The sequence below is a fragment of the Accipiter gentilis genome, chromosome 8, assembly GCF_929443795.1.
Source record: "Accipiter gentilis chromosome 8, bAccGen1.1, whole genome shotgun sequence".
In the NCBI taxonomy this organism is placed as follows: Eukaryota; Metazoa; Chordata; class Aves; order Accipitriformes; family Accipitridae; genus Astur; species Astur gentilis.
The window spans coordinates 442,539-456,229 of NC_064887.1; the positions used below are offsets into that span (position 1 = coordinate 442,539).

The 13,691-nt window shown below is 42.9% G+C and overlaps 1 protein-coding gene across 1 annotated transcript; it reads right to left on the reverse strand.

Annotated features, from left to right (window-relative positions):
- Window positions 1-4,286: 4,286 nt before the first annotated feature.
- TYW3 (tRNA-yW synthesizing protein 3 homolog) lies at window positions 4,287-13,649 on the reverse strand. The gene is made up of 6 exons (XM_049807590.1): window positions 13,355-13,649; window positions 12,767-12,847; window positions 7,736-7,834; window positions 6,835-6,906; window positions 6,421-6,554; window positions 4,287-5,532 (listed from the first exon to the last, which is right to left on the reverse strand). The coding sequence occupies exons 1-6, from the start codon at window positions 13,526-13,528 to the stop codon at window positions 5,313-5,315; spliced, it is 780 nt and encodes a 259-aa protein (XP_049663547.1). The 5' UTR covers window positions 13,529-13,649; the 3' UTR covers window positions 4,287-5,312.
- Between the last annotated feature and the right edge of the window lie 42 nt (window positions 13,650-13,691).

A 13,691-nucleotide genomic window follows, 5' to 3' on the forward strand; every position in this document is an offset into this window, starting at 1 on the left:
GGTCCCTGCGCTCCCCACCGAGCAGTCCCGGGCTGCGGCACCGAGCCGGGGAGCGTTGGGGGCGTCCGGGCGGCAGAAGGAGCTGAGCGAAGCCCCCCTGAACCTGAGCGGTCCGCACCGCTGCGTTCCCCGCACCGTGGGAGAACGACCGCAAAACCGGACCCAAAAGGTGCTTATTTGGGGAAACGGAAAAGCTTGCTCTTTGCTGTAGGGAGCGAACTCTGGTGCGCGTACGAATTGTCACACGCTTTTAGTGGCGGCGGCTTCTGGCAGCTTTCGCCGCCCGACACCCGTGTGCTAGGGGTTAGATTTTAATTCTCTGCCGCACCGAATGTCGCGTACCGATCTGGGTGCCAGCGCAGCGGCAGCATGCCTCCGAACGTGAGCCTGCTGCGTGGAAAAACAACCGAGACCTGTGCGTTCCTGGGGCGAGGTGCTGGAGCTGGCGAGGCGGGGGGGTTAACAGGGAAACGATCGGATTGTTAGGTTTTAGGGTTCTTCCTCAAAAAATCTGGTCACGACAACTACAAAACCCGATTACAGTGTTATCTGAGGAAAGGAATTGTCTTCTTTTTGGTAAAAAATCAATTGGTTTTGAGAAAAACATTTCTCTTTTCATGGGGTCGTGCAGAAAATGAAAACAAAATAAGATGATTTTTTTTTTTTTTTCTCCCCAGTACAAAATTGACCAAAGTATTCTGTCTGCTCATTTGCCATAAATAAACTGCATCCAGAAAGCAGGGTAAGAGCTTATGTGTACTTTCTATATGGAATCTGGATATTGTTCTCTGTTTTTAAAAAAAAGAGCTGGAAATGCTCTGATCTTGATATCTGGATAGGTGTCTGCTGTTGTCACACCAGAGCTGGCAGGCTTAAGAGAGTAGTTGTTACAGCCTTTACTTTCCCTTGGTGTAAAGAATTTAAGCGGACAGCTAGGAGAATTTAGGCACGTGATTATTTTTTTGAAGACTCACATTTCCTTTCAAAGGTTCTTTTGAAAAACGCACAGCATGCTGCACTGGTGTTATTTTCACCTGTTGGTTAGGTAAGAAGTGAAACATTCTCCTTAATATCACACTATGTAAAATGAAATTGAGAAGATATTACCAAATAATTGTGTATTTTCAGTAACCAAAAGTACTGAAGACCTTCTAAAACTCCAGTGCATGGTATATTTAATAATACAAAGTTATTTTAAAAACTGAGACTAGATTTTATACAATTGGATGTTGTCAAATGCATAGAGTTAGGCAATCTGAGAACTGATAAGCCCTCCTATCCTGAGAGTTTTGACTCCATTTGAAAACAATGATTTCCACTGCAATCTGATGCTGCTACTGTTACATTCTTGTAAACTGATTTAAGTACCTAAGTTTCAGAGGAAGAAGCTGTTTCAAGCAAATACTTGTGCTTGTGACATCTGTGATTTGCATGTAAAGAATTATCCTGGTGAATCAGTCAAGTGACTTTTATGCTGAAGTGCCTGCTGGATGCCCTTTGTGCGCACAACTGGCTAATGCTTTGGCTCTAATTTGAGGATTTCTCTCTAATTTGAGGAATGACAATTTAAAGTGGTTTTCTGGTATGGATGCTAAATGTTACGGGTGAGAAAAGACGATCTGTTACTAGGGTGAATGAATACATCTGCCTCCACAGAAACAACTGAATGCAAAGTGAATGAAATTGTAATTTTAAATGTTCCAATATTTTAAGATAGCAAAAGCAAATATGAAAATCGGGCTGAAAATACCCTTTCATTAATCAAGTGGCTAAGCACACTTACAAATGGTAAAGATTTGCCAGTTTTAGGAATCTTGTTGCTTATCAGTAATTTTTTCTCCTGCCCTGAACCCCAGCTGCTGCCTCCTGTTGCATGTAGCCTTTCTGTCCACTGGGATGCCTGTAGTCTGCTGCTGAATGTTGCATTTAAAGTGCAACAGAATTAGTTCTAGGGGGTGGAAATAAAACACGGCTTGACAAAAGTAATCTCAGAAGGAATTTGTGCAACTTGGGTAAGACTGGGGAAAAGCGTGGTTACCCCCTGGTATATGGGCAAATAAGGGCAGTGGTGTGTGGAGCAGGGCAGTGCTGGTGCTCTTTACCTACCCAGCACGGCTGTGGGACAGCGAGACACAACCTCAGGATTGCCTTCTGAAACCTTTAGGGGGGTTTAAAAACATCAGAAAAACCTTGTAAAAACTGTTCAGTATTTTAAGCACTGAAGTAACATGATCCCCTAATCCTTCACCGAGAATCATGAGACTGTTTATTTTTCTTGCTGTAAGGTCTTGTTTTGGTTTTTTTTGTATGAGGTCCCCAACAATCTTCAATAATTGGAGTTAACAGGTATAAAGTAACAAGATGGCAATAGTTAAGGTAACTTTTCTAGGTTAAAACTGTCAAAAAATCTTCCTGAATTTGGTATCATTTTTAAGAGGAACATGGGATTGTATCACACATCAGTTTCTGACAAACCGTATTTCTAAGAACGTAAATCCTCTCCAATGCTGTTACATACCGTAAAGGTTTGGGCCATTGTAGTAGTGCTTGGATTACATTTTAAAAATAAAGGTAGAAGAAAAAAGAAGCTTCCCCAAAAATGAAGTAGTTGCATCGAATACCCTTTCCTCCCAATACATAGCCTCACAGCTCTGCCCTTGAAAGCATACCAAAGTCCTGGTTTATATGGAAAATGAGGATCCGTGATCCCTCTCCCGCCTTACACGGGTGCGTTCATGACTGTACGTACTTGGAAGTTAAACTTCTCGGAAGTCTGAAACAAGCCTCCTCTGGTCTCAAAAATACTCTTTGGGCTGGGGTTGAAGTCTGGTATGGTTTCTTTGCACCTCTGCTTCTTCAGTGCTGAATTTTGTCTTCTCACCTGTGGTGGAAGATCGCAGCACTGCCAAGTGTGAGGAAACTGCTAACGTTCATCAACGGCATCTACAGTCACTCGCAGTCATTTCTAACAGAGCAGCGCCAGACCTTGTTAGGACTGCTTTACACACGGAAGATGGTTCAGACTGTTCTAAACAAACTCTCTGAAATCCACCCCCCCAGCTTTTAAAAGCAACAACTGCCTCCTCCGCACGCAGGAGCTGCCCCCCCGGCTGGCGAGGAGGGACCTGCTGGATGGTGGGATCCCCCCCAGCAGGAACGGGAACAGGGACAGCCACAGCCGATGGGCTTTGCTGGGGTAGCTGGCCCGTGAGACCCCCTCCGCGCTGAAGCAGATGTTGCTGTTTGCGATGGAAGCTTTGGGGCTTCGGTTCGGCTCAGTTCAAAGAAATGCAGTAGTGCCTCAGCATGGAAAGGAAGGTCCACAAAAAACTTGCGATTGCAAAAGCCTGAAGCAAGCCTGCCGCCCCAGCGTTACTCCGATAACGGGTGCAGCAGATGCCAGTCCCCACAGCCCGAGGAGCTGCTGCCACTTTGGCCTGCCGCGGGAACCCCCGGCTGCTCCCACCCGTGTGCCTGCTGCCGCACGGGCTGTGGGACGCCGGCTTTGCTTGCCCACATCCCCGCTGCGGCGGCTCCACCACCTCCACACCACGCGCTCCGATCCTGCCAGGCGATGGGTGCTTGCCGCACCCCTCCCAGCAAGCAGCGCTTCAGCATTAGAAATGCTTAGCCCCCTGGTTCAGTTAGAATTAAATGAGGATCAGTCCACCCAAATAGACGCAGCGTATATGGCATATTGCTTTTCAAGGTTTGTTGTGATATTTCAACATATTTCAACATGGTCACCTCGCAAGCTGATGTTCTTTAATCTTCAGAATTTGCCACCGGTGCCTTGCCACCTCCACAAAGGAGGAAAATAGTGGAGCCTGCTTTTTCTGCCCTTTGCTTAATTTGTGCTCGCAGCCAACAGCCAAGGACAGACACATCAACCCCCCGGCATTTCACTTGACATGACTGCAGTCTGCTTGCAAAGACGCAAATACGTTGGCCTCTACCTTCTCATACCTCAACCAGGTGCTGAGGCCTTTCAAGGCACAAGAAATAGGATGAAAGCAAGCACACCGAACTGTTCAAGCTGTAAGTTAGTAACACAAACAAGCAACACAACAGGTTCATCTATTTGTTTTGGCATGCCTACTACTGGAAACACAGCCCAACAGGTCTTTCAGAATCTGTTTAAAGCCCCTAATTACTTTTTCCTTTGGCTGCCACCTAGTATGTCAAATTTTTACAGTGGAATTAAAACGTCCCCAAGCCATAGGCTTATGTAATGGAAACAATTACCTATATGAACAGGGAGTTACTGTACCAAATAAACCATTTTTTTTTGGTCAGGTCTTGTTCTGTAGTGTTAGCGATCACTCAGTCATAAAAGGAAGGGCTCAGAATTCATTGTTGCTAAGGTTTACAAATTCACCATTTTTCTGAAAAATACACTACGAGTATGGAGTGACTTTTCCAGTGGTACAATACAGGAATGCATAAATTATTGCAGTTTTATATTTAACATTTATTGCATGTCAGTGGTTCATAGCCTGGTAAGAAAGCTCGTTACTGTACACTTTGGTTGACCCTCCTGCTCACCAGCTGGAACTGAAGCTGGGTGCTGGCCACACAGAATGGGATGTAAGTGAGCTAACGAACTACCAGAATATAGAGTTGGCTAAAAGATGCAAAGGAAAATAACACTTAATGGCTGCTGGCCAAGGGAAGCAGAACACATGAACACAGTGGGGCTGGAGCCTGAAACACAGTAAAATGCAAGAAAACAGCATCAACTTTGCTGCCCCGTACAAGAGCCAGGAAGAATCCTGGATGCGTGCAGCTAAAGCCGGCATAGAGCAGTATGTAACTTCTACTTCTCTATTCTAACCTTCACACCAGGTACTGTTCATCAGCTGGCTAATACGTGGCTTTCTGTTGTTCTGAAAGGGCCATCTATATTGGTGCACACTGTTTTGCAGAGGTCCTAGAGGGATTAAAAACCTTCAAGGATAACAACCCAGTTTTGAGAGTTTCTCTGCTCTGCAAAAATCAGAAGGCCTAAACCCAGCATTTGGAAGTGAAATGCTTCCATAGAGAACTGTAGCAAGCCAGTTATTTCTGTGGTAACTGACAGAGTAAAAGATTGTTTATTCAACAGCGCTGTTAAAAAAAGCCCCCAAAACATTCTAAGGTTTTGTTCTCTGTGCTTCTGTGGCATTAAACCTGTTCACACTTCTGTTTAATTACTTTTTTTCTGGTAAATGTCCATGAGAGTGTTACTACTTAGAACAGAGCAGTATTTTTATCTCTTACAAAGAGCATTACAATTACTATTCAGTTTGCCATTTGCTTTCAAATGCCTTAGTCTATATCATGATTTCAGCAAAAATAGCAAGATTGCTTTCTGTATCATCCTCAGGCTCCAGTTCTTCATTGTGATCCTTGAGAGAGGTATGTGCATCTTGTTCTTGAATGGTCTTCCTCTTTCTTCTGCGAATGTACACAGACCGATTCTCCATCTCCTCAGAAGGCGAGTTGTTTGCACTGATGGCAGTTTTCAAAGCTACCTCTAAGCATTTGTAGAATCTAGAAAGAAATAATTGTGTAGTTATTATTTTGTAGGTTTGCTCAGGATCTGCAAAACTACTCAGAGAAACTAATGCTTTTGTAATATAATTAAAATGTGTTAAGAGAAGAAAATCATTACTAACATTGAAATGTTCTAGCCAATACTGGAAGAAAAATTAGAAGTACCAGCTTGCATCCTTATGTATGCTGGGCCACTTCCCTTTGTAATGCTTGTGTGTTAGAAATCAATTAGTGGATGTATTCATGTGCCGTTAAGACCCTGTTAATCTTACAGAAACTATAAAATGGTATCAGGTTAAACAACTGATGAATGATAGTGTGAATCATCAGATGGACTGCTACTATTAGCAATTGCTTTTAACTTAACAACTACAGCGATTTTCAATGGACATATAAAAAGAAACTGGTCTTAGTACACGTAGGTGTCTGTCTTTCCAGCATCCTTTTGATCCTCATGCTCTTTGACTCTTCTGCGTGTTCTGTTCCTCAGACGGAGACAAATGTAAAGACCCAAAGTGTGTGTAACCCTCCACCGCCTTCATAAACCATCAGTTTTGGAAACTATACAAAGCATTTAGTGGATTTAAGTGTGCACTGCAATCTGAATACTTCTGAAATGGTTACTGTGTTAGAATAACAAATGCTGTTATCATTAGAAAAAGAAACTTAAACCCTACTCAGTAATAAAGATAGTCTGTAAACTGGTGTTGTTTACCGGTTTTTTGGTTAAACAGTTTATAGTCTTCAGAGCTCAAAAAATTAATTGAAATTGTCTTTTAGACTTTGGAGGGGATGGTTTTTTTTTTCTTTTTTTTTCTTTTTTACATAACCTCTCTCACTTTTGGGTTTAGATGTTATGAATAGCATTGGTGTACTCTTACAAACCTGTCAATCCTCCTTGTGTTTTCTTCCATTTTCCGATTAGCTACATGTATCAGAAATTCAATATATTCTTCAGAGACCATCAATTTTCCCTTGTGGCTCAGTGGAACTTCTAAGCAATGAGTGCTCCGGACAGCCTAAAAACACACACAGAAGGATTTATCTAGAATAAAGTTTTTTATTTTATGAAGGTTATTTAAATAATATGGGAAGTTCATTACAGAAAAAACCCCACTTACGCACACAATTGGTTAGTTCACTGTCAACTAAAGCAGAAGGGTATTTCTTTGCTACAGCATGCCCTGTGATAGCTGTCAATCACATTACAATTCAGATCTTGGCTCGTAAAAAAATCAAGGTTAACAGTAACGATATTATTTTGTTACATTCTTTACGTGTAAGTAGAAAAGTCCTTACCATCATAATTTTTCCTCCTCTGCCAACTGTAATACCAGAGTTCCTGAACCCAGAATCGATAGCCACTGAATGCTGCAGAACAAATAAATGCCTTAAGCAGGTCTTACACACTTTCACAGCAAGAAATAATTATGGATGGGTTGCAATGCAGTTTATAATCTCAATTTTGAAAAAAACTTATTGAAAACCATCTCCCCAAATTAATGCAGTAACAGTTACATTAAAATGTTTTTAAGATCAAATGCATGTAGTATCACAAATTGTGGTTGGTTTTCAAACAACCACAGTCAATCTTGATTTGTCTAATCTTAATCCATTAGTGCAGATGGGACATTAACATCCCTCTGGGCACTGTACTATTTTATCTTGAAGAGCTGGTAACCATATAGACAGTCATGAAACACTTTTATAGCTAAAAGTGCAGCAGTACTATAAAAGAAGCTAATCAACTCTCTTCTACATTAATGAAGGAACAAACCCATCATGCATTACTCTCCGGAGTCATTCTGGAAAAGCAGAAGGCAAAGGTACTATTCAATTAGTTGAAACACTGGAGCCAAATGGCCTGGCGGGTAGCAAAATGACATATAAAAAAACCCATCGCTTTTAGCCAGCGAAAGCAACCCAGGCTCACCGGAAAACATTTTTTTACCAGGCAACCTGCTTCAGCTTGAACACTGAATTGCAGTTGAGTAATTTTGTTTTCTAAGAAGTACAGCAAAATCTCTACTAAGTTTAAAGCTATGTTTTCTTCATCAGCATACTCTTACTACCCCAGTTATTAAACATACAGCACATCTGGGACTATTGTAAGTGCTAAAGCTTACTCAGGAGCCAATACTTTTACAGCAAGGAATATAACAGAACAACACTGTAACATTGTTACTTGATGTAATTTTACCAAAAGCTGTGCATCTTGCAGCTCTTGACATAACACATGAAGAACAAATGGTTCAAACTTGAGCACGACGTCACCAGTGGCTTTCTCCAGTGCTGTCATCTGGAAAATACACCAAAATATTTATATTCATACTGCAAGTGTGTACTGTTATTACAAAAAAAAAAAAAAAAAGGAAAAAAGAAAAGAATAGCTAGTCAGTGTGTGAAACAAGCATTAAAAATGCAGCAAATGAGTTCCAAGCAATCGGGTTTGTTCAGCTGCTTTTGATTTTTCATTGTACAAAATACACAGAAATTCCATCGATTTCCGTGATTCTGTTTGCTAAACTGATTAGGTCTGATAGAAATTCATTGCAAGATAGACTTTAAAAACTTGAAAAACTGCACTTCCCTGTTTATTTCTTTGCACATTCAAACAAATCGATACAGTCAGTACAGCACGGGAAAAGGACTGTTTTACTGCAATCAGATGAAACCTGAGCAGGTTTTTTTAGTTTGGTGTTTTGGGTTGTTTTTTTTTGGTTTTTTTTTTTTTTTTTTTTTTTTAACTGTTCTTTAAAGTCAGACATTTAGTTTCTGAAGCACATTCCTCAACTTCAGAAAACTTTCTGGGATTCAGCAGATTAAATTCATGGCCTAACATACTTGATCACTTTTAATCCCAGTTTAAATAATAACGCATAGCCTACTGTGTAAGAGTTATAAAAAATTCAGAGGTTGAAATTAGAGGCATAAACCCACAAGACAAGAAAAAAAAAAAGTAACTTCATAATTATAAAATTCAAGAAATTACCTTCAAACCCCTCAGTTCTGCTAGAAGACCAAGATGCTAGTGGCAATCTTTCCTGGATTTGTGAGTGTGGAGAAAGCTATAGGACATTCTGTATGGCTTACTATTGCAATTTCTCTATTTTTCTATGCTATCTTTATGCAGAGATCTTAAGGGCTGATATTACTTTCTTCCGTTCAGAAAGGTTGCTTTGAGGCAGTTATATTACTTATTTCATTGTATGATTATTTAATCATAAGCACTATTTGCCCCCCCCCCTTCTTGTTTGCCTTCTCTTGCTTAATTCACATCACTAAAAAATTTGCTATGGTAACTTGAGAAATTTCAGCTGTTTTCCGATACTTTGTTTTTTTGTCTAGCCCTTCTCATCTTTCTTGTAAAATGAAAATATTCAATAAAATCTTCAGGAAATATTAAAACTCATATGCTTTTTTAAGATGTGATGGCATAAAAGAAAAGCATTGAAGTAACAGTCTCTCCTTTCCTTTAAACACTGAAAAGTATTTAAATGCATTTATGCAGCATCTCCTCCATAAATGTTCTTATTTTAAGTTGAAAGCAGGTCTTTCTGAATGGCCAAGTTCGTAATTTGTGCGCCAGATTTAAAAAAATACCCAAGTAACCACAGCTGTGCTAAAGCTGATGAGAAACAGAAACGATCAACATTGCATAATGCACTGTTGTACAGAAACACCTAAGCTAACTTATTTAGCATTTCCTTGGGCCTGGAAACGCGTTCTGTTGACACAGTGCTCCAGTGAGGTGAACTCACCCTGCCCAAGAGTGTGCTAGCACGGTCAAACAGCTTCCTTATCCAAAGTCAGGCTCTGCAGAGGTCGTGTGGTTTCCCTCCGCAGCACAGCACAAGGCTGGCTGTGTACACTCCAGCAGCCCCCGCCTTGTGTAGTGTCTCTTTGGGCTGCGCTGCTTTCAGCAGGAGTACAAACACACACAGCAGTCCAAACACACGCAGCAGTCAGCATTCACGGTGCGTAACACAGGCTGGGACCTGCCACGGGTGCGTGCATTCCCTCTTCAGGCGTGTTTCCGTGATCACCTTTCAGACGCTTTCCCATGTTTGAGAACTCTGTTCTAGCCATCTGAGCAATACAGTGTCCTGCTTCAGCAAAATGATCGGCACCCATTGTGGTTGGAAGCCAAGTCAGACAGACTTGTCTCCGAGACAAGTATTATAACAGAGGACACATTATTAGCTGCGATCTGCGTGTGTGATATTGGTGAGGGTGTTTTGAAGGGTTTCTGTTTCTCTGAAAAGGCTAAGTAATTTAGCAGATACTCTATAGAGGCAGCTTTTCAGCAAGACTACAATTAATTAAGAAAGTCGTACTGACTGAAATCATCTATGCATGCTAGCATTGCCCCAAAGCTGTCCTACACTTGTTTCCCCAAAAGCTTATTAATGAACCAAAATATTTTCAGCAAAGATTTTTTATTATCTTACTGTGTCTAAATCATTAATTCCCCGCAAACTTAATTTCATAGGGAAATGCTGAAAGTAATTTTCTATTAAGTCTACAAATTCTTGAGGCCCTGATTTGCTCCCAGTGAAGCAGATGGGAAAACACCCACTGGGAATAGGATTAGGCCCCTCATCTCTAAAGAGTCAAAGTCGAATTGCTGTCATGAAACGACAGAAAATACCTGTCAGTGACACGTAAACAAGCTCACGCAAATGAAAACCACTCTCTTCCAAACACAGGAGCAATCGCTGAAGTGATATGAGACAGAAAGTGACTTGTGTTTAGTGACTGACCACAGCAGCACATTTACAGTAACGCAGAACGCAGCTCTTGCTCTAGAAAGAGCGTCCGTTGGTACTACAGCAAATGCTGTCACTGCAGCACTGCACAGCTCCAGTCACGTTACTAGCTCACCTCTAAGTTACAGTGTGATGAAGGCAGTGCACAGCTCACTGCATTCGGCAAAACCTGCTGCTGAGAAAGGATGAGATGACACCTCACTCACCAGATACACTCTACTGATGCTCAAGCTAGACATTTGGAAGGTTTGTCAGCAACAGGCAAACCCAGCAGCTGACAGCATACCTTACAGGACTGTCCATACAGACACGTGGACAAAACTGTGTGCGTCGGTCCTGGTAGAAGGGAATGCTCTGCACATGCACATCTTAAAGTATTAAACAGCAGTGGGCCCAATTCTGCTGTACCTACATCTGAATATCCAACGCTGAAGATGGTCGAGATACACACCAATAGTGTGTCAAGGAAAAAATTACACCATTTCAGTTTTACACTATCGTGTAATTATGAGATTATACTTGTGTCGTATCAGTAACCTTCCAAAGAGGCGCTGTGTGATACATAATGCTTTTTCTCTAAGCGCTGGGAGGATAATGAGATAAAAATAAATTACAAAACAAATATCCTACGTTCATATTGTTGAGGTTAATACACACAGTGAGGTCAAATGACCTGACAGCCGAAAAGCACAACACACAGCATACAAGATCCTGACTTCCCTTCTTATTTCCTAAATACTGCACTAGCAAAGCTTTATCATACATGAGAGTACAGTAGTTTAAAAACTAGTCGAAGACATTTTTCTTACACTTGCAATTCATGCATTAAAAAAAAATCCCATCTACATGTTAAAGGGAACAGGAAAAATCAAGAGTATTTCCTCTCATAAGAGTCAGCAACAACCCACTGTGTCCTACTCAACCTGAAATTTGCTGATGAAAATTTCAGCAAGCTCTGCTTAGCTAGAACAAATACTAAGACAGACAAATATTTTGGAGGAGATTTCTTTTGTGCATGTGTGAGAACGTATGCATGTGGTAAAGGAAGGTGTGAATTGAGTGAAAGAATTTTGACCTTGTAACCGGTTCTTTTTTGGGACAGACAAAGCAAAGAGATATATGCAGAGAGCAGGCTATTTGGAAAGCATACTAAAAAAACGCCCACCCTACTATATATATTTCTTTTAAATTGCAGGGGATTTTAAGATACTAAATGGAAAATGCAGTATAAGAGATTCACTGTTACGCTAGTTTCAGGTGTCTGTAAGTGAAAGGCTGTTAGCACAGCAAGCTGGGCTCGAGACATTTTTAAATTCAGGGAATTTTTTTTTAACTCAAGACAGTTTTAACTGTCTGGAAGGAGTTACTACATACAAAATGAACATGCTCACTGGCATGCTTACCTGAACCCATCTACATTTAATGGAAACAAAGGAATTCATTTTGGTTGCTTCTGGAATTGCTGACCAAAACAAAAAAAGCAAGAACGGCCATAGCTTATGAAACAGTTACTGAGGACACAAAATGTCTGTTAATCACAGCTGACTCATTCTGAAGGAGGCATTACAATTACTGCATTAATGGGTAAGTCAGGCTCTGACTGTGGGAGAACGGGATAAGGGCCACATTATCTTGCATCTGTGTCCTCCAGGAACATTGCTGCTCCAGTAAGCGTCATCTCAGATGCTGCCTGACACAGAACTTTCACTAGGCAAATGCCTAGCTTCACACAGCAATTGTTACTTTGGTATTAACAAGGAATACACTGTTTCCATTTAGCCCAGCTAGTCTGCTAATGACTAGGTCACCACTGTCCAAAGACCAGCAAGTACTCTACAGAAATTAAGCTTATTTTACTTTTGGTTAGGAAGGCTTTTAAATCAACTCTAGTCTCCAGTTGATACCTTGCTGGCAATCCAACGAGAAGGGAAAACAAAGAGCAGATAAAAAATGGAAATTACACTGTTAGACTAACAGTAATCTTTCAGGAAAGGAAATGCTTAGAAAATGCTTAGAAAAGCATTATTTCCACTTATTCTGAGTAAGGAAAGGGCTTTGAAAAAGTAAGAATCACTGTATGTTAGATTTTCAGAAACTGCTTTTTGAAAGACAATCTTCTGCTACAGTAACAACAGTAACTACTGACTTCTTGTTGAGCCATTGCAATGTGGAGATTATGTGACTCTAGACAGGAGGAAATTATTCAAGTTTCGTATCAGCTGCGTTTACAACTATGCAGAGAATTTGGTATGAGGCTCAAAAGCATTCTCTTCAAAGCAGGTCTTAAGAATTTATTAAGCAGAGCACCTGGAGAAAATTTTATTTTGAAAGGAGAGTGTCAATTCATCTCAGTACCAGGAATAGTACCCCTAAATATTTCTGTTTTACATGATGTGTTTTCCAGGACATTAGGAGCACTGCATTAAATAAACGTCAAAAGTTGTACCGTACTGTCCTCTTACCACATCGTCTTTGGTACACGTTTCATGTGTTACCATGAGCCACGTGCAGTTTTTCTTCTGGATCTCGCAGCTGTTGGTATCCTAGTGATGAAGAGAAACGATTAAACTAGCAGTACAGGTAGGTGACGTTTGATCTCGTGCTCGTGTAAGAAAATGGCCCTTCAGAATAAGTGATGTCGCTTTTAAAAAAGCGTGTTTTCTTAACGCAGGAAACCATATTTACGTCAAAGTCGTTCCAAACCGGCTTATCTGCGTTTGTGGGTATTCTCGGCCCGGTAAGGCGGCCAGGCCGAGGGCCGGCATCGGCCGGGTTCGCGTCCCAGCCCCCGAGATGGCAGCTGCCGGAGCGGAGACGGCGGACGGCCGAACGCCGCCTTCTGCCGTTCCACCTCGCTGCGTTCCAGCGCGGCGAGGCCCCGGCCCCGGCCGCGGCCCCTCCGCCGAGCCTGCGGCCCCTCCGAGGGGTGCCCGGGGCAGCGGGGCCGGGCCCGCGGGCAGGGGGAGGCGCCGCCGGAGCCGGCCCGGGCCCGGCTCCGCGGGCCCCGAGAGCCGAGCCTTCGGCCGGGCTCCTCCGCGGGCGGGACTCACCGCGGCGCCGCCCTGCGCCAGGACCAGGCGGCCCGAGCAGGAGCTGGTGGTGCAGAACCGCGCTCGCCCGTTGAGGAGCCGCACGACGGGGGCGGCGCGCTCGTCCAGGCCGCCCTTCCTGCTGGCGTCCGCCCGCGCCAGGCGCTGCGCCTTCCGCTGCCGGAACGCCGCCATGGAGGGGCGAGCGGCGGCACCCCGGCGCCGGCACCGCGCCTACGGCGGCCGCCGCGCCGGCCTGACGGCAGCCGGCGAGGGCCAAGCCTCCGCGCCCGACGGCCGGGCGGGGCCTGGGGTGCGCGCCGCCGCGCCCGCCCCCCTCCTCCCCGCGGCTGCCCCC